General features: G+C 58.6%; 2 protein-coding genes across 2 annotated transcripts; both read left to right on the forward strand.

Annotated features, from left to right (window-relative positions):
* Nucleotides 1–3115: 3115 nt before the first annotated feature.
* Nucleotides 3116–4717, forward strand: PHLDA3 (pleckstrin homology like domain family A member 3). Its single transcript, XM_065649649.1, has 2 exons — nucleotides 3116–3710; nucleotides 4122–4717. Exons 1-2 carry the CDS (start codon nucleotides 3359–3361, stop codon nucleotides 4241–4243), a joined length of 474 nt encoding a protein of 157 aa, XP_065505721.1. The 5' UTR covers nucleotides 3116–3358; the 3' UTR covers nucleotides 4244–4717.
* A 10028-nt stretch (nucleotides 4718–14745) lies between these two features.
* On the forward strand, nucleotides 14746–18965 carry TNNI1 (troponin I1, slow skeletal type). Its single transcript, XM_065649645.1, has 6 exons — nucleotides 14746–14845; nucleotides 15471–15602; nucleotides 15690–15779; nucleotides 16238–16414; nucleotides 18232–18342; nucleotides 18594–18965. The coding sequence occupies exons 2-5, from the start codon at nucleotides 15477–15479 to the stop codon at nucleotides 18337–18339; spliced, it is 501 nt and encodes a 166-aa protein (XP_065505717.1). The 5' UTR covers nucleotides 14746–14845; nucleotides 15471–15476; the 3' UTR covers nucleotides 18340–18342; nucleotides 18594–18965.
* Nucleotides 18966–20047: the final 1082 nt, after the last annotated feature.

The raw sequence follows: 20047 nt of genomic DNA on the forward strand, positions 1-20047 counted from the left end.
TATTGCAAGGGCGATGGAACCCAGAGAGGCCATTTGCTCCTGGAGGCCTGGTCAAAGGCAGGAGAAAATGCTGGATTTGGGTTTTGTGGGGTCACAGAAAGACGTGGGGTGGAAGAGCCCTACAGAGGTCTTGAGTCCAACCTCCTCTTGAGGCAGGACTCGCTCCAGAGGTCAGGCACATCAGACCTTCTGGTGTCCACTCAGGTTTGGAAACCCTCCAAGGATGGAGGTCCCACAGTGGTCTTGTCACAGCACATACACCCAGAGAAGATTATTTTCCTTACGTGCATCAGAGGTTCCCTTGTGGCACCTGTGCCCGTTGTCTCATGTCTTTTTGCCATACCCTTCTGTGTCTCCCTTCTCCACGCAGTGAAAAACTGAAGTTTGGTCTCCCCAAGCCCTCTCTTCTCCAGGCCTGTGAGTCTCTGCTGAGCTTTCAGCCCCAAAGGTCCCAGGTGACAACACGAGCAGTGTCCTGGGGCAGGGACCTTGCCCTGAGGGTTTGCACTGTTCACCTGAGTGACAGACCAGTATCCCCAGCGTGAGCAGAGGCTGTCGGCGTGGGGACACCAGGACGGGCATCGCTGGGGCTGCACAGCCCGGGGGCATGAGGTGGTGGGCTGGAATTAGAGGTGCTTTTTGGGCACCCCCTGCCCAAATGGCAGCGGGACAGCCGCGACCATCTGCTACCCTCTGCTGGTTACTGCTCCCTGTGCACGGCTGGCGCCAGACAGACGGACACGTCTGGACACCTGCACCCAAGTGTTCAATTCCCTTTAGAGGCAGCAGAGCCGCGTTGCACCCAGCAGCACCCACCGCTCGCTGCTGCCAGCATGGGGGCTGCCAGCCCTCGGGAAAGGGCTGTGGGACCCAAACCTGCCCAGAAAGAGATGAACCAGGGGGTCGATTTGTGGCCGAGCACCTGCAGCCTGCAGGGACCCCCAACAAAGGGTGGGACTGGAGCCCCCCGAACCCTCATGGGCAGTGGTGCCGGGGGAACTTGCGGCGGGTGATGCCACATTGTCACCTCCCCATCCTGGCCGTGAGCTCTTGGTGGGGGTGTCACCCCAGCGGCTGCTGAGTGGTGAGGAAGGAGATCGGGCTGGCTGGGGAACCAAAAGTGCCTGTGGACACCCCAGCTCACCGGGCCAGAGCCGGGAGTGGCAGTCCCAAAACTACTCACCCCAAATTTCCAAGGCTCAGCATCCCCAGAGCTGAGCTTTACCTGCGCGTGGGAAAACAGCCTTGGATGCTCTTTTGTGGGGGGGAACCACACACCTGCTGTGCTCCTCCTAAAATGCTGGGGTGCTTGGGGTGACCTCCGGGGCTGTGCCGGCCCCCCCGGCTGTGCCGGCCCCGCGCTGCCTTTGGCTGCAGGGCTGGCGAGGGCCGCAGGGCAGCCGGGGCCGCCCGACGTCACGAAACCGGGTCTCCTGAGACAGCCGGGACCGGTGCCAGCGTGGCGAGGTTGGCCCCAGGGAGCATGAACCAGTTCCTGGCTCTGGCAGCCGCTGCCCTGCCCTCTTAATGAGGGATAATTAGGTGCATCTCATCGGCGCTGCAGACTTGCCCCCCTGGCCATGCCGGCTGCAGGTGATGCCCCCAGTGGGGTGGGGATGATGGAGGGGCTGGGGCTCAGCAGGGGGCACGGGGCGGGTGTGTGGGGACACGAGCAGGGGGATTTGAAGGGTGAGTGGCTGCGATCCAGGGAGCCACGGGCCGACCTGCGGGCTGCCAGACCCAGACAGTGACCCTGGCGTGTCCCCGAGGGGATTTTTTTCCCCTTCCAGACCACACCTGGGTGAAGGGACCCACACGCTCAGCATCTCCGGGGGCACATCCAGCTGCCCAGCAGGCTGTGACTATCACCTCCATGATTAGCACCCCAGATGTCCCCGCTGGCAGCCCGGCATGGTGAACCCTCGGTGCCAGGCGCTGGCACAGGAACAGACGAAGCTGCGGTGGCCAGAACGAGACGGGCTGGAAAGCAGCCAGGCTGTGGCTGCGGGGAGGGTGGACTCAGGCAGGACCGGGCTGTGCTGCCCTGCCCTGGTCCCACTCTGGGGCTGTGTCCCCCTGCACAGGTCACACGAGGCTGGGGGATGCTGGTCCTTGTGGTGGGACAGGCTGGAGGCCTCAAATCCCTGTCCCAGGGGATCTGGGGAACAGGAGCTTTGTGTGCAGAGGGCTGGATGGGTGCTGGGTGTCAAGGGCTGTCCCCATTGCAGGTCACCCTGCACAGCCATCTTGGAGTGGTGTCACCGGACATCTCCTGCCTGCACGTGTCCCCCACCCAGGGGTCTCCACAGCCTCTGCCTGGCTGCTGCTGCACCCACAGCCCCTGCCCCAGCACCCCATACTTCTGCCCTGGATGCAACTCCACCCCATCACACCTTCCTGGCTGGCACTGCACCCAGAGGCCTCGTCCCAGCTGGGGCTGCACCCGATAGCCCATCCGCAAGGGACACTGCGCCCCACAACCCTGTGCCTGGTGGGGGCTGCACCCCCCAGGCCCGCTACCCACCAGCACTGCACCCTATAGCCCTGTGCCAGCTGGCACTGCGCCCCCCACAGCGGGCACTGCGCCCCCCACAGCTGAAAATTCACCCCCTCCAGCTGGCACCACGCATGCCACAGCTGGCACTGCACCGCCACAGCCGGCACTGCACCTCCCACAGCTGGCACTGCACCCCAACAGCTGGCACTGCACCCCAACAGCTGGCAATGCACCGCCACAGCTGGCACTGCACCGCCACAGCTGGCACTGCACCTCCCACAGCTGGCACTGCACCCCAACAGCTGGTACTGCACCCTGTGCCCAGGTCACCGTGCAGAAGTCCCCAAGCCTGTCCCGGCACTGCTGCCGTGCAGACCTGTGCCCACACGCTGCCTGTTCACACCAGGCCCCTGGGGCAGCGCCTGCCCGCGGGCACCCCGAACGCAGCTCCCGGGTGAAGCGGGGCTGTGCTGGGCCTGGCCGGGCTTCGCCTGGGCGTGAAGGCTGCCTGTGCGGCAGGAGGGGCCAGGCGAGGCGGGGAGGAATGCGAGTGGGAGAGCAGCCGGGCATGTAGCGACAGCTCCTGGGGCGCGCGGAGCCGGGGATCCCACACGCTGCACGGAGCGGGGAGCAGAGCCCTGGCAACAGCGCTGGCGGCCGGCATGGGGGACCCCATTGCTCACCCCCTCTGAGAGCCGGGGAGCGGACGGTGACGAGTGCCCCCGGGGCAGCACGGCTGCCGTGGGGGTCCTGGCCCCAGGAGCTCAGCTCCAACGTGGGGGGGCTGGAAATCCCCCCATGGGTGATGCCTGACTGTGCCAACACAAGGTGCTGAGGGTCCCGGGGGGCCGAGGAGCCGCTATGACCCCCGAGAAGGTGCTGAGAGAGGGGGTGCTGGAGAAGCGGAGCGGGGGGCTGCTGCAGCTCTGGAAGAAGAAGCGGTGCCTGCTGACGGAGAAGGGGCTGCAGCTCTTCGAGCCCAAGGGCTCGCGGCGCAAGGAGCTGAGCTTCGCCCGCATGAAGGCGGTGGAGTGCGTGGAGTGGAAGGAGCGGCACATCTACTTCACGGTGGTGATGGACGACAGCCACGAGATCGACTTCCGCTGCGCCCAGGAGGACCCGGGCTGGAACGCCGAGATCACCATGGGCCTCGTCCGCTTCAAGAACCAGCAGGCGATCCAGGTCGTCCGCGCCCGGCACAGCTGCCGAGCAGGTACCAGACCCCCCTGTGCTGTGGGTCAGGGTGCAGGACCCACCCGAGGATGAGGTCCTTGGCTGCCAGGTCCCATCTCCAAGTGGTTTGGCTTCCCCATGGGAACCACGGAGTGGGGTCCTGTGGGTGGGGAAGGGTCTGCAGGGTGACAGCCCCGTGTCCCCCCAACACTGGCTGGGCTCTGCCCTTCGCATCCCCCGCTGGGTGTCACCTCCCTGCATCCCTGGAGAGTCTTTCTAACACCTCCCTATGTCTAGGGTGGCCCTGAGGGACATGGGGCTCTTTGCCATCTGGCACGTGGGATGGCGGTGAGGACCATGTCTGGCTCCGCTCCCTGGCTCCCCTCGGGGCTGGATCCTGCCCCACGTCCCAGCGCTGGCCGGGGGGGTAACACGCACCTTCTCTCTGCAGTGGTGCAGTTCAACACAGCCCCGGGGGGACAGCCCATGGACACGCAACATCCGAGGAGCAGGATGGAGATGGCCCTTGGCTCGGCGGGCGGTGGGGAGAACGGCATCCCGGCGGGGAAGTGAGGCCACTGCTGTCTGCAGCCGGGGAAGGGGACGGTGGCCCCAGGGAAGCTGGTGCGGGCGCTGGCTCCCACCGTCCTGGGGCAGGACAGAAGCACCACGGAAACTGGGCTGCACATCTGCAGGGGTCCAGCCACATCCCTTTGGCACGACGGGGCAAAGGACACAGTCAGGACCACCACCTGGGGCTCCGGACATGGCAGGAGGTGACATCCCTGCCTGGGGGTCCATCATCCTTCATCTGCCATGGGCAGAACCTTGGTGGACTGGTGGGGACTGTTGGGCCTCTCCTGCAGGACAGGGATGGGACGGATGAGGTTGAGCCTGGAGGAAGCTTTGCCTGAACACCAGTGACACTGGGACAGATGGGTACGGCTGAGGATAAGGCTCCCCATGAGCCCCCGTGTTGAAAAAGTACTGGAGAGCTGCTGCCGCAGCAGGGACACCTCCAGGCACCAGACCTGGATGGCACAGTGATGCGACCACACTTCTGGACATTGTCCTGCCCTGGGCTGTCCTTGGGCTAATGGGGGATGCTGGGGAAGGCAATGGGGACCCTGACTCCCTGTACCAAAATTGTCCCCAAACAGGACCTTCTACTACTTACCCTGGTGTTGCTTTGGTTTGTGGGACCCCGCAGGGTGTGGGAGAGCACAAATCCTGCACAGAGCTTCACTGGTTGTTGGCATCCCCCTAAATCTGCCAGCACCCCACAGGCAAGCACCAAGCCCCCCGCTGCCACCCCAAGCGTTGCCAGTCACCCATCCCGCTGTGCCCGTGTCCCCAGGGATTCCCATGGCGGTTTGTGGGCGGGTGACCCGGAGCAGCGCTGCCTGGCTTTGCAGGCAGGGACAGAGGCGGCAGGCAGGGGAAGGGACAGCTCTGCCCCGACAGGCAGCGCAGACACCAGCGCCTCGAGCCACCTGGCTCCGCAAGCCGGAGCCTGATCCCCAGCCCGCGGCCGGAGGCACCGCGGATTCTCCCGGAGATTGCCCGGCTGCGTGGGAATCGGGGAGCGCGGTGCCCTGTTCCCCCAGGCTGCTGCAGCCGCCTCAACCTGTGCCCTGGTCACCTGCTCCCAACCCCAGCGGGGCCATGGGGTCCCATTGCAGTGCCAGGGCAGCTCTGGGGTGGCTTTTGTAGAATCACAGAATAGTTTGGGTTGAAGGCCCCTTCCCAGCTCCCCCAGTGCCCCCCCAGCCACGAGCAGGGACATCTGCACCAGCTCAGGTTGCTCAGAGCCCCGTCCAGCCTGGCCTGGGATGTCTCCAGGGATGGTTCAGCCACCACCTCTCTGGCCAACCTGGGCCAGGCTCTCACCACCCTCAGGGCCAACAATTCCTTCCTCATGTCCAGCCTGAATCTCCCTCCTTTAGTTTAAAACCATCACCCCTTGTCCTACTGCAACAGGCCCTGCTCGGAAGTCTGTCCCATCTTTCTTATCGGCCCCTTTTAAGTCCGGAAACACCGCACTAAGGTCTGTGAGGGAGACCTTACTGGGGAGGGATGGTGACATGGTCAGAGCCCGCTCACCAGGCAGGGCCAGCCTCAGGCTGGCTCTTTCCCAGAAGCCTGGGAATAAGCCTTTTTGTGCACTGCCCACCCTGCTTGGCCATTCCTGGTTCTCAGAGCTTCCTTTGCCAAGAAACCCCTCTGCTCGTGAGAGGAGACAAGTGGGGGGTCCAAGCTGGGAGGACACAGATGAGGCCAGAGCCAAACTCCGCACAGGCTCTGAGCTCTGCACTGTCCCTGAGCAGGGACAGAGGCACCAAACCTTGGTGGGTCCCAGGGATGGTGGGACCTGCTCTCCTGCCCACCGGGAGATGCTCTGGGCGTGGAGCCCTGCGTGGACCAAGCCCCTAACCTGGGTCCCCCGCACTTGTCAGGAGGGAATGGGGTTGTCAGTTGCCAGAGGAAGGTGCTGATGCTCACACAGCATTTCCATGGCAAGGATCTGTGTCCTGGCTTTTCTCAGAAATCCTCAGCTCCCCGACTCAGGGGATTCCGTGGGGCTCATTCGAAGTGCCATGAGCATCCCGGCACCCAGGGGTGGGAGCATCCAGCACGAGGGGTTATTCCAAGTCTACTGAATTTTGAGCCAGTTTGGGGGGGAGCCTGACTCCTCACTTGCAGCTTTTCTGCTCTCTTACTCACTGTAAACAGGTATTTTCTGTTTTCCAAGTGCCAGCAAGGAGCTGGGGAATGGTCGAGTGGGTGTGTGTGAGCACCAGCCGTGGCTGTGGACATGTCCCCTGTGCACTGACGGACGGGGCAGCGGAGACCCGGTGATATGGCAGGAGGTGACATCCCTGCCTGGGGGTCCATCATCCTTCACCTGCCATGGGCAGAACCTTGGTGGACTGGGGGACTGTTGGGCCTCTCCTGCAGGACAGGGATGGGACGGATGAGGTTGAGCCTGGAGGAAGCTTTGCCTGAACACCAGTGACACCGGGACAGATGGGTACGGCTGAGGATAAGGCTCCCCATGAGCCCCCACCTACAACCTGGGGGAAAATTTAGGCGTTTAATAGAGGGAGAGGGATAGAAAGAGCAAAGCAAATTGCTACGCTGATGTTTCAGGTCCAGGCATGGGGAAGGTCAGGGTTTTCCATCCCCATTCCAAGCTCCTCATCACCTCCAGACCAACATGCAGCGAGAGCCACTGCCTGTACCATGTTTCCCCCCACGTCTGGGATTTTCTTCTGCGCAGACGCCCAAATCTGCCAGATCCCCCTTGGCGGGCGGGTTCCCAGCCTGGCCCTGGGTGCAGGGGGCGGTTGGGAGGCAGGACGGATGCACTCGCCGCCAGGGAGGGCTGAAATTTTCATGCAGAGGAAAAGGTCATGGAGAGATGGAAAAGAAAATAAACAGCCAAGAGATTTGGCCAGACAGAAGAGCAGGGACGGGGTGGGCGGCTGGTGCGTTCCCCCATCACCAGTAGCACAGTCCCAGTGTGTTACTGGCCCAGATGGGTGAAATTGCAGAAATGGGGTGATTTTACCCGGAGGAAAACTCCTGCAGGCAGGGGCTCACAGACCAGCCAGGTTTGCAGAGGAAAGCAAGCACAGAGGGAATGGAGGGAGAAGGGCCCTGGGAGCATTGCAGGGGGTCAAGCACTGTCCCGGTATTTTTAGTTACTCTTTGCACAGAGTTAGGGATACGAGGGAGCACGCGGGGCTCTTCAGCCAGCCTGAAAAGCAGAGCCAGGACACATGGGAAGCTTTTCTAACGCTCCTGGAGGTGGGGAAACTGAGGCACGGCAGGGAGTTGGGAGTTACCTGGCCTCCTAGCCCCCCCACGGCACATTGGCTCCTGCTGCGAGGAGAGGCCGCTCCTGGGGACCCCTGTGCTGGGGGACACTGAGCAGAGCTGGGGCTGAGCCCCAAAATGCAGCGAGGTGCCCCGAAGCTCCCAAGTTCAAAGGCAGCAGCCTGAAAAGCTGGATTTGCTGCTCCCAGCCCCGAGGTGCCCCCGCTCCATCGACCCCCCCACACTGCTCAGAGGGTGTTGGGGTGCAGCATGGGGCTGCCCTGTGCCTCCAGCCCTGGGGCCAGGGGCTCTGCCAGCACCCATGGGTGCCGGGCCTGGCACCACCATGAGGGTGGCTGCAGGGAAGGGGGCAGGGGGAGCTGCAGCGCCCTTTTTTCCAGAAATCGCAGCACCCAGCCCTGGCTGCGGGGTCAGTTTGGGGCTGGCTGGACCCCCCCCGACAGCTGGTGCAGGTGCGGGGGGGTGATGCTGCCACCATGGGGGTTTGCAGCGTGATGGTGCCAATGCTTTTTGGCATGTGGGACCGTGTGTTCCTCCTCTGCCAGCGCGTGCCCCGTGGTGAGGCTGGCAGTGCCTTGCTTCTCCTGTGAACACCGGTGTAATTTGTGGGTGATTTTTCCTGAGATAAAACAAAACAAGAAATATCACAGTTGTAGCAAGCAGTATATTTATTAGCTTTGGGCCAAGTGTCTGGCTTCCTTCAGATGCTCCTAAAATTATTGCATTGTTGACCATCTTTATTTATAATTCCTAAATCATCAGATTTTGTTTTGGAATCCAGGACCTGCCCCTGCTCCCTCAGAGCTGCCCCGTGGACACTCCCACCACCGCTGCTGGGTTTGACCATCGGCAATAAAGTCCTTGAGTTTTAGCATAGGAAGAAATGCTGTTGTCGATAACGTAGAGCTCGGGGTGCTGCGGAGGGTCCAGGCACGGACACAGACTGATTGTGGGTGGCATGTGTGGGAGTTCGCCATCCCGAATGTCCCCCTGTTGTGTCTTGGAGAAGGTGTCCCAGGGAGATGGAGGCAATGGTGAGCGATGGACGCGACCGTGAGCATCACCCGTGCATGGAGCCGGGGCCGCGGGAGCCGCTGGGAGGGAGGCGAGGGGGCTCACCACCCCATCTGGCACCGCACGAAGGAATAAAAATATCAGCCAAGTGCTGCTGGAGCTGCAGAGGGCAGCAACGGAGCCGAGCACACACGCTGTCACCCTCTGTCCCCGAGCAGGAGTCACCAGGCTGCCCTGGCCATGGGGATGGCTCAGCCTTGCAGCTAAAGCGGATGCTGAAACATGTTGAGTGTCGCAGAGACAGATGGGAGGGCCTGGAAATACCCTGAAAATGTCTTAAAAGTGTGTCAGGGTCCCTGCCTGGGCCTGGAATTTTGGATTATTGGGAATAGTCTTTTTTTTTTCCCCCCTACGAAATATTTTGCCTTAGGCTGAAAACCAGACTAGTTTTTAAGATATTTGAACTGACATCACTGTTGAACCACGTCAGCCCATTAACACGAACAGAACAGCGAATATCCTCCTTTTGTTTTTAAGACTTGACGAGATCAACATTGGGAAGGTTTCATGTGTCACTTGGCAAAACCATGGAAAGCTTAAATTCTTCAGTGGGTGGCTCAGCTCCATTTTAATGTCTTTCTATTGTCCCAAAGTAGATAATTCCTCCTTATTTAATAAAGATTTTTCTATGCGCCAATGGCATAAGGCAGGGAGCGTGTGCTGTTTGTAAAGAACCCGTTAACTTTGAGAGACCCTTCCTCAGCTTCAGCACCTTCTGTGAACACTTAAAGTCTTCCCTAATGGAACAACCCCTCATCCTGAGGCAGCTCATCACTGTTTGCAAACCAGGAATGGAGACCCAAAATGTCCTCATTCTGTTGGCTGGAGAGGAGGGATGGGGAGATCCTGGGCTCCTCACAGTCCTGCTGCTGCTGGGCCCCCACGGCAGCACCGAGGCTTTGAAACAGATGCTGAAGCCTCAAATCAAGGGGTCCTGCTACCCCATCCCTTGCTCACTCTTTCCTCCTCCTTATTCCAGGTCCCAGCACAGGATGAAACCTGAGACTGGAGCAAATGGCATCCAAAGCAGCCCTTGACCCGCAGCGGCGGGAGCTGGTCGGGTCCCCAGAGCACGTCTGCAGGGAATGCAGAGCCTTTGTCACGGGCTAATTTTGGCTCCTCTGTGCTCCGAAAACAATCCCAAGGCAGCCAGGAGGAAAGATGCTGGAGGCACAGCCCCGCGGGGGCTTTTTCCTTATAAAGGTCTAATGGGGCTGGTATAAATCCTCCTCCTCCTCGGTGCTGGGAGCAGATCTGCAGCGCTGGCACCTGGAGCTGGGAAAGGGGAAACGTCTTTGGAGGGGCTCCTGAGGAGTATGGGCACTGGGGGTTTCCCCTGTGCTTGCTGGGACTTGACTAGGGCAGGTCAAACAAGGATGGGACTGACACCGACACTGTCATTGTCACTCACCTTGCACCAGCCTGGGGGCTCCTGCATCGCCCCCCACCAGGGCACAGCTCCCCGCTTGGTGTCGAGGCATGGGGGACGGAGCTGGGGAAGGAGTTGGGGAAGGAGCTGGGGAAGGAGTTGGGGAAGGAGCTGGGGAAGGGGCTGTGCATCCCCTGCTCTGTGGGACAGGGGGCTGGCTTTGCTCCCCACCATGAGAACTGCCCTTTGCATGCAGCTGTGTGCCCCTCTGTGTCCATAATAGTCTCAGGATTAAAATACCGGGCATTGTCCCTGCTGGGCTGCACGCTGGGAATTGTTTGCTCCTAAACTTGCCCCTAAAAATATCCCAGGGAACAGGTGCTGCCCGCCCCTGCCATGTGAAGCCTCCCTCTGCGGGGACACTGCGCGAGGGGCTTGGTGGGGTGCAGAGGGGTGAGACAGTAGCTTTTCTGCTGCTTTTCAGCAATTTCATGGGGAAAACATCAGGGTTTATGGGGGGCTGAAAGTTGCTTGAGCATCCTAACCCACTGTGCTGTACTGGGCGAGTCTGGACCGTCCTGCTCCCCAAAGAGGGGACTGCCCCATCCTTAGTCCCAACTGATCATCTGGCCTGATGCTGTAACCCCACCTCTGTTTCACCTGATCGCCCCTTGACAATGTGCCCTGTCCTGGCCCCGGGTGGCTTTGTCCCAGCTGTGGTGGCTCCAGGGAGGCCCCTCAGCCAGTGTTCCCGTGGGGACATCACTTTGTGCTTGCAGCATTGCAGAGCGTGTGTGCACCCTTGGGGTCAGCACCATGTCAGCTCTCCAGGCTGCTCACACTCCCCCATCTCCCCTTCTGAGACTTTCTGAAAGGAAAAAGAAGGAAAAAAATTCAGGAGATTTTCAGACTGCTCACGATGTCTGCCTCTTTGCAGGCTTGGGGCTTTTCCAGCACCTCTGATGCTGGTTTACATCAGAGAGGAGCGAGGCAGATGTGCCATGACGAAAACATCCCATCTGCAACGGCATTGCCGTCGCGCCACAGCCAGCCGGACCCAGCACATCTCGTGCTCACACACCACACGTGTGTGAGCAAAGCGCTGGGCGGCGAGTGCCGGCCAAGCTGGGTGATTCGCATGCAAACAGCACAGGAATTCACCAAATAGTGTGTGTGTGGGGGTCAGGGGTGCAATGAAACACGGGGGCACCGATGTGCGTGGGTGATGTGTGTGCCCCAGGTGTGTGCAGCTCGTCACGGGGCGCCGGGGCTTGTGCACACAAGAGGGGATTTGTGCTATTTTTACTGACCACTTGCAGGCAGGCTGCGATTTCATACTCCCCCTGCGCTGCCGGCCCCCGGCAGTGTGCGGCTCTCCGAGGACCAGGCATCACCTCCTCCTGCACAGCCCAGGTAAGGCGCTGCCCCGTGTCCCCGCTGTGCCCCCCTGGGTGTGCTGGTGGTGACATGGGCACGAGCGCGGGACACCTGGTATCTGCAGAGAGGAGCCCCCGGCATGGGAATTTGTCTGAATTTCTCCCCCTGTCTGAGGTTGTTCAGACATTCTCTCTGCTCTTGGAGAGAGGATGTTTGAGGCTGCAACGGGGAGAAACACCATGAAAATTCCCAGCTGGGCTTTGGCGCTGGGATTTGCTTGATTTTTCCAAAAACTGGCAAACTGGGCCATTTTGGGGAGCATTCGCCCACACGTCGTAGCCTGATTGCTCGCGGTCACTTGTGTGACCAGGGAGGTGCGAGCAGAGTGTGGTGGCGTCGTGTCAGCTGAGTATGTGTCTGTGGGATGTCTCTGCCCCCCTGGGATGGGGAGGATGTCAGGACTGACCTTGTTTGGATTTATGGGGTTATTTCTTTTGAGGATTTCTGCGATCTAAAGGTTTAACAAGCTTTTTAAGCTTTTCATGGCTGGGGGCATGCAAACAGTGCCGAACTACCTTGTCCAGACCCTCTCATCCCCATCAGAGAGCAAAGTTTCTTGCGGATGCTCCAGATCCAGCTGGAGCCCAAAAGTCTCTGCACGGGGTTGCTGGGGATGTTGTACCAGCACAGCTGAGTCCTGGCTGTCCTCTGGGAAGCCAATTTAGAAACATTTGGGAATAAAAATTGAGCGACCTTGGTAGAGGTCGTCAGCCCGAGGTGCGGTCTCACCTTCCAGGGCTTTGCTCGGTCGGGGGAGGCAGGAGACGTGAGAGGCTTCGCCCGGCCCTTGGTCACATTCATGGAGCCAAAGGCTTTTCTGCCGTACCCAAAATAAATTGGGGGGAGCAGCTGCCACCCGACCTGCTCAGTGCACCAGTGTCAGGGAAGAGAAACCGCCTTCCCTGCATGTTCTCTGGAGCGTTTGTCGGATCACCAAAAACCTCTGAAAAGGCACAAAACCAGGGGCTCTGCCTGCATCTGAGTGATGTGGCTTCTTGCAGAGAAGAATCCTGTTCTTGGGATTTTAGCTTGTAAATCCAGAGATCTGGCGGGCTCTTGGGGAGGTGTTTCTTGCTGGGTTTTTATGGCTTTTCCCTGATCAACTCCGTTCCTTCAGGCCATGGCTCTGGCCAGGCAGTGGAGGAACACAGGGAGGGGACAGGGACAAGCGGATGGAGCCGGGAGGTGCACGGAGATTTGCTCAGCACGGGCTCCTGGGAGCAGCTGTTTGAGACAAGAATTTTTTCTTTCCCCCAGGAGGAATCTTTTGGGTTTAAGTAATTTCCAAATTTAGGGGGATGCAAAGACATGGAGGCAAAAAATCCCAACTTTGCCATTTCCATTCTAAGAAAGAGGACTAAACTCACATCTGGAAAACGCTGTTTCTTCCTGAAATATAGCATCAGTTTGTTACCCCTGTTTGGAAAGAGAAAAAAAAAAAAAGAATTAATTGGCATTTTCCCCCATATTTTTGCACTACTCAGGCTTACCTAGTGCCCCAGCTTCTTGGCAAGAGAGGGAAGCGTTAGCGGCAGTGCAGGGAAGCTAGCGAGGCAGCGCGTTTGGAAGCAGCTGCCAGGGCATAGGATTACAAAAAAAATTTAAAATATGAAACCGTGAGTATTTCACCAGGGATGCTGATGCGAAAGGAAAATGCTCAGCCACTTGGCAGGAGCTTGTTGCCCCTCGCTCTGTTGCTCCCGAGACGGATTTTGGCTCCACCGTCTTTGCCATTGCCCACAGGGAGCTGCGGGATGGGACTCCCTGAGCCAACATGACGTGGGGACCCCAAGGCACCCCATTTATTGTGCTCTTCCCAGCCACGCTCGCCCCCGGCTGGGGTGGGTGATGCAGCCGGCGGGGGAGCAGCTCGGAGCTTGGGAAAACCCCCGGGGAGCAGAAGCCGGGTCCTGCAGGGCCGGCTGCAGGCAGGTCGGAGCTCGCCCGAAATCAGGTTTCCTCGGAGCTGTGCAGTTCATCTCGGTGTTTCGCGGCGAAGTTGCGGAGTCGCTTCCCTGCGCCGACAGCACGGGGCAGCACCGGACCTTGGGAACTTTCTGCGTCTTTCTGGGTTCGGGTGGATTTGGGATTTGCTCCTTTGTTTCAGCTTCTTTCTCTTTTTCTTGCAGGTGAACAGTGTTACATCGCGATGCCGGAGCCGTAAGTAGCACGAGTTTCCCTTGCATTTTGCTAAATCCTCACCTGGCTGCTGGGCTGCTTGTGCTGGCTGAGCTTGTCCATTTTTGGGGGGGGTTTAGCTGGGAGACCAGCCCACGAACCAGACATCTGTGCCATTCCCCTTGCAAAAACCTGTTTTTAAATAAAAATTGTTAGCCATTTCAATGTCCCAATTCAAACCCTGGGGCTTTCATAGATACTGAAATTGGGATCTGAGGCGGGCAGCACCACTTGTTTTGCCATGAGGGTTTTCATAGCACTTCGTACAAATATAACATATTGCCCAGTGTGAACAGAAGGGAAAAACCACCCTACAAGGCTTTCATCAAGCAATGACACCGAGATGCCCCAACCCTGCAAACCTGAACAGGGTCCAAGCATCCTGCGTGACAGCCCCCAGCTGCATAAGGAACGTGTGAATGAGGGTGTCGTGACCCGAACCGCAGGGACTGAGCCGGAGCTGGCACTATGGGCACTGTGACAGCTCTCGTGCCGTGTTTTCAGTGGCGTTTTGGCTTTCTGAGCCATGGCTGTGAGTGCCCACTGCACTTCCAGGGAGCACATCATCTCAGACCTGGCTCACTTGCAGGTGGCAACTGTTAGAGAAATAAGGAAACAAACTGCAATTAATTAGTCTGATGGGGAGCAGCTGAGGGACATGGGGGGTTCAGCCTGGAGAACAGGAGCTGAGGGGAGACCTTCTGATCTCTGAACTGCCTGAAAGGAGCTTGGAGCCAGGGGGGGTCGGGCTCTGCTCCCCAGGAACAAGCGCCAGGACCAGAGGAAACGGCCTCAAGTTGCGCCAGGGGAGGTTGAGGTTGGATCTGGGGAACAATTTCTTCCCCCAAGGGCTGTGGGGCATTGGAACAGGCTGCCCAGGGCAGTGCTGGAGTCACCATCCCTGGAGGGGTTGGACAGCCGGAGATGAGGTTCTCAGGGCCATGGGGCAGTGCCAGGGCTGGGGGAACGGTTGGACTCAATGATCTTGAAGGTCTCTTCCAACCAAAATGATTCTGTGTTTCTATGAATCACGAGGTGCTTTTCTTGACTGTCATCTCTTTTTGACTCTTATTCACTGGTGCCTTGTTCTCCTCTCTTGTTCCTTACTGCTCCTTCCCGAACGCCTGCGTGCAGGGAGGTAAGTGCTTTTCCTTTCGGGAGTGACCGCCATGCTGCTCTGCATTTGCTGTGGGTTTGTTTTCAAAGGGTTTATGTTTTCTTCCCCTTTCCTCTAGAGAAAATCCAAGATCACAGCCTCACGCAAACTCTTGTTGAAGGTGAGTCCTGAGGGCTGGAAACTCCCTGGGGTTTGTCTTGCTGGGGAAAAGGAGCCGGGGCTGAGGTGTGTGGTCGGTGGGACAGCGATGGGGAGCGGCAGAAGGATGGGCAGCTCCCGTTCCCACCTCTTGTGTCTCAAAAATCCTCACTCATGTGGGCTTTGTGGTCCACACACCAAACAAACCTCCTCTCATCTCCACTTTAAGGTGGGGAGAGACTCCAATGCCTTCAGCTCTAAAGCCACAGCCCTGAGTTTGTGTACCAGCAGCTCTGCAGCACAAGCTTGGGAGCTCCCCACGTTGTGGCTTGGGAATATCATTTACTGCCACAGCAGAGCAAAGCGATGCAAAGGAAGTGCCAATGTCAGCACCCATCGGGACCACCGCAGCCCCGTGGCACCTCTGGCTGTGCTGTGTCCCTGCCTTCAGGGCCACCACACGAAAGGTGTTGGGATTTTTTGATGTGTGTTGCAGCAGCACAGCGATTTTGGGAGGACAGCTGCAGCAGGGAGGAGGTCTGGGAGGCAGACAGGAATGTCCCATCCCACAGATGTTGCATGAGGAGGCTCAGGGGGAACAGAGGAGCCCGTATGTTCACGCTTCTGCCATTTACCTGTGCTCGTAGAGTTTGATGCTGGCAAAAGCGAAGGAGGAGTGGGAGCAGGAGATCGTGGACAAGCAAGCAGAGAAGGAAAGATACCTGGCTGAGCGGGTCACACCGCTGCACACCAATGGCCTTTCCTTGAGCCAGCTCCAGGTATTTCCCAGGTCGGAGAGTGGAGTGAGCTCCTTGGGAGCATGGAGGAGCATCGCTCACTGCTCTCCTGTTGTGCTTGGCCCCCAGGACCTGTGCAGGGAGCTGCATGAGAAGGTTGAAATTGTGGATGAAGAGAGATACGACATTGAAGCAAAATGCAACCATAACACTCGGGAGGTAGGAGGCAGGATGGGCAGTTCGCTCCTCCGTTAACTCCCTCCCACGTGGTAACTGAGGCCTCAGTGGGGGTCTGTCATGGACTGGGCTGAGCTTGGATGTAGGACATGCACCAGGGTTATCTAAGGGTTGGTATTTGCTCTGCAAGGTGTCGCCCAGCACAAGGTTCATCCCTGCCTCAGGGGATTCAAACTGTCCACTGGGTCCAAGCCTCCTCATTCTGGTCATCCCTTGTACCTTCTCATGGTACAGCTACCACCCGAGCAGGCTGAGGCAAGGCAGTGACAACAGCTCTGTGCTCAGAGGGACAGTTGGTGAAGATGATCCTCGCGGCTGCAGGAGATGTACAGAGCCCTCCAGCACTCGGTCTTGGCACAGACTCCTGCTTCACACAGGAGCTTCTGTGCAAGGCAGCCATGGAGTGACCTCCCACCCCTCTTCCTTTCCTCACCCTGCAGATTAAGGATCTGAAAATCAAGGTGCTTGATCTCCGAGGAAAGTTCAAGCGCCCACCCCTGCGGCGCGTCCGCGTCTCCGCCGATGCCATGCTGAGGGCTCTGCTGGGCTCCAAGCACAAGGTCTCCATGGACCTGAGAGCCAACCTGAAGTCTGTCAAGAAGGAGGACACGGAGAAGGTGGGTGACTCTTCTAGAGGCCAGAGATAGAGACACCTCCTAGGGATGCCCTTGCCCTTCTCCACGGTCCTCTGTGAAGCCTGCGTGGGTTCTGCTCATCCCTTGTAAGCCTCAGAAATAATCCTTGTGAGGTACTGCCATTGTGGGATGCTGTGGGACCACCTGGGAGCAGTTGGACTGGGCCAGGTGACTGGTGGATGATAACAAGTGAGATTTAGCACTGTGGCCGTGATGCTTTTCTCTCCCAGAGCACCCGGGGGTCTTTCAAGTGGGGGGTCCCTTGGCCTGTCTGTTGAGCTGCGATTGCAGAGTTTGGTCTCTGGTCTTCTAGGGAACCAGAAGAGCTCCAATTCCATGCAATCACACCCAGAAAACACCCAGGAAACTCCCAGACCCAGATTAGATAAGGCAGAGCAAGCCCAGTAAGCACGCTTGGCTTGAGATAAATGGCCCGGGTCACACCAGCTTTGCAGAGATATGAGAAGGGAAAGTTTCAACACCAGAGGTAGGGAATGGTGCCCAAACCTGCCTGGGGTGTGCAGGCACCTCAATGTGAAGAGTTGTGCCATTTTTGTAGGGCTTCCCCCAAAACCAAGGTTTTACCCTTTGATCCCAGCTCAGTAGGTTAGATGAGAATCACAATTTTCAATTATTTTTCGTTTTCCTCCCGCCCCCTGTTGCTAGTATGGCATGTTTTCAGTCCTTTGGATAGAAAACTGTGTTTACAGTCCTCAACACCAGGTGGTGAATAGATCTGAGTTTATTTTAGATGTCGCGAGATGATTTTGGGGCATGGCTTGTGATCTATGAATGCTTGTGGATTGGCAGAGCAGACACCTGGGCATGATCCCAGCGCTGCCGTCCTCTCCCCTTGCTGCTCTGGAAGTGGCTGCCAGGCTCTCACCATCACACCAGCAGTCCCAGTGCCCTCCAAATGCTTGGAGAAAGTGGAGATGGGTTTTATATGGGCTGGGAGGTCTATGCAGAAAATGTTCTTCTTCCTGAAGAATTTTTCTGGGATTTTTGTGCCTTCTACTGCATTAATGCAATTTAGACAGGTTTTGGCAGGGGGGTATCCATGTGAATCCAGACATCCAGCTCTGGGGTTCTCACCACGGGACACACATGGACCTGCTGGAGAGGGGCCAGAGGAGCCCCAGAAATGATCCGAGGCTGGAACAGCTCTGCTGGGAGGACAGGCTGAGAGAGTTGGGGTGTTCAGCTGGAGAAGAGAAGCTCCAGGGAGACCTTAGTGTGGCCTTTCTGGACTTAAAAGGGGCCGATATGAAAGATGGGGACAGACTTCTGAGCAGGGTTGTTGTGATAGGACAAGGGGTCATGGTTTTAAACTAAAGGAGGGAGATTCAGGCTGGACATGAGGAAGAAATTGTTGCCCTGAGGGTGGTGAGAGCCTGGCCCAGGTTGGCCAGAGAGGTGGTGGCTGAACCATCCCTGGAGACATCCCAGGCCAGGCTGGACGGGGCTCTGAGCAACCTGAGCTGGTGCAGATGTCCCTGCTCATGGCAGGGGGGGCACTGGGGGAGCTGGGAAGGTCCTTCCAACCCAAACTGGTCTGTGATTCCATGATTCCCTGAGGAGATCAGACTACCATTTCCCATCTCTTGGCCAGCTTCCCATGCAGTGGCACGTGGTGGGGTTGGGTCAGAGATAGAGGGTGTTTGTAAGAGGGCAGCTGCCTTCCTCCTGCTGCCTGAATGCCGGGCCAAGGGCTCTGTGCAATGGGATGGGACAGTATGGGGCTGTTGGTCACCCTCTCACACGGCCATTGCAACCTCTGTCCCCATCCCTCCCCGCAGGAGCGCCCTGTGGAAGTGGGCGACTGGCGCAAGAACGTGGAGGCCATGTCGGGGATGGAGGGGAGAAAGAAGATGTTCGATGCTGCCAAGTCCCCAACAGGGCAGTGAGAGGTAGGGGACTGGTCCTCCTTCCCCTGCGATGCCCTGTGCCCCCTGCAGCATCCCCCTTCTTTACCCTGGCCCCCCCATTGCAGAAAAGGCACCAGCTGCCCCATCTCCCACCCCACACAAGTGACAGGTGCCTGTCCCGCATGTCCCCACCTCACACTCATCCCACACATTTCGGGCATCGCTGGCTCCAGCTTTCAGCACCCAAAATCTCCTCTTCCGCCCCACTGCTCTGCTCTGTTTCTTTCCCACAGGACCGTGGGGACGAAGAGCCTCCCCCGCGCTGCCCCCCTGTCCCCGGCTGCCCCCCGTGTGCTTTACCCCTCACCCTGAATTCACCACCGAGCTGAAACATGTGGACGGCTGTGTGGGAAGGAGATCTGAGCTTCTTTCTGTCAGCTACGCCGCCAGCCCTGCTCCTGCACGGCCCCAGCACAGTGGCTCCCCGGTGTCACCTGAACAGGCCAGGCTGTCTCCAGGAGGCCGCCATCCAACTGTCCCTTCCTGCCACTGCACAGAGACCCCGGGGGCGGCTGCTGGTCCCCCCTCTCCCCCATCCCCTGGCGGGTGCAGCCTGAGATGTACCCGCGCGGCTGCATGCGTATTAAAGGACGGTCTCCTGGGTAGAGCGCTGCGTGGGCTTGTCACTGTGGGAGCACTGGCCCGGGGCTGGTGCTGGCCCACGGCCGCGTGGGGACCTTTCCTGCCACCCTGCGATGTCCCCGTGCTGGTGTTCAGGCCGGCAGCACACCCTGGGATCAGAATTGGTTTGGGCTCATCCCTCGTAGTCCCCCCGGCTGCTCCCAGTGCCCCCCAAGCTCTACTGAGACCCCCGGCCCCACACACAGCCCCTCTCCCCTCCCCTGTACTGCAGCCCCCGTTGGGCCCCAGCAAGTCACCAGGCCCAAATGTAGCAAGGTTTGGGTCTCGGTGTGGAGATGATGGCTCACCAGCTCCCCCAACCCCTTCTTCACCTCTAGGTTTGGAAAAACCTTCAGAGCTTTTTCACCCAGGCCCCAGCTGTCCCACCGGCTGCCCCATCACAGGCACTGGGAAGTGGGGCAGCCCCATTTCAAGGCTTAATTTGAGCAATGTTTCAGATAGAACTAGGGGTGATGGTTTAAAACTAAAGGAGGGGAGAGTCAGGCTGGACATGAGGAAGAAATTGTTGCCCTGAGGGTGGTGAGAGCCTGGCCCAGGTTGGCCAGAGAGGTGGTGGCTGAACCATCCCTGGAGACATCCCAGGCCAGGCTGGACGGGGCTCTGAGCAACCTGAGCTGGTGCAGATGTCCCTGCTCATGGCAGGGGGGGCACTGGGGGAGCTGGGAAGGTCCTTCCAACCCAAACCGTTCTCTGATTCTATGATCTGAGACCATGCGTGGCGAGATCCCACCACTAAAGGCAAAAGGTTTTGGTGATGACCTCGCCCCTCCAAGCTTGCAGGAGCTCTGCCGAGGCAGCATCCTGGGATCTCACTATCCCCAGAGGGAACTCACACACTCGGCAGCCATCCTGGCAGAGGAAGAAAGGTGTGGAAGGAGAGGTAATCACTGCTACCTGACCAACTGGTATAGCTGGAAAATGCAGAGAGGTTTCATGGAAACAAAGGCTTCTTCAGACGTGGAACAGAAACAGAAAATGGCAAGCCGAGTCCAGATCGAGAACAGTTGCTCTGAGCTTAGTGCAATTATGGTAATTTGGTAATTTA

This window comes from Caloenas nicobarica, chromosome 21 (assembly GCF_036013445.1).
Source record: "Caloenas nicobarica isolate bCalNic1 chromosome 21, bCalNic1.hap1, whole genome shotgun sequence".
Taxonomy (NCBI): domain Eukaryota; kingdom Metazoa; phylum Chordata; class Aves; order Columbiformes; family Columbidae; genus Caloenas; species Caloenas nicobarica.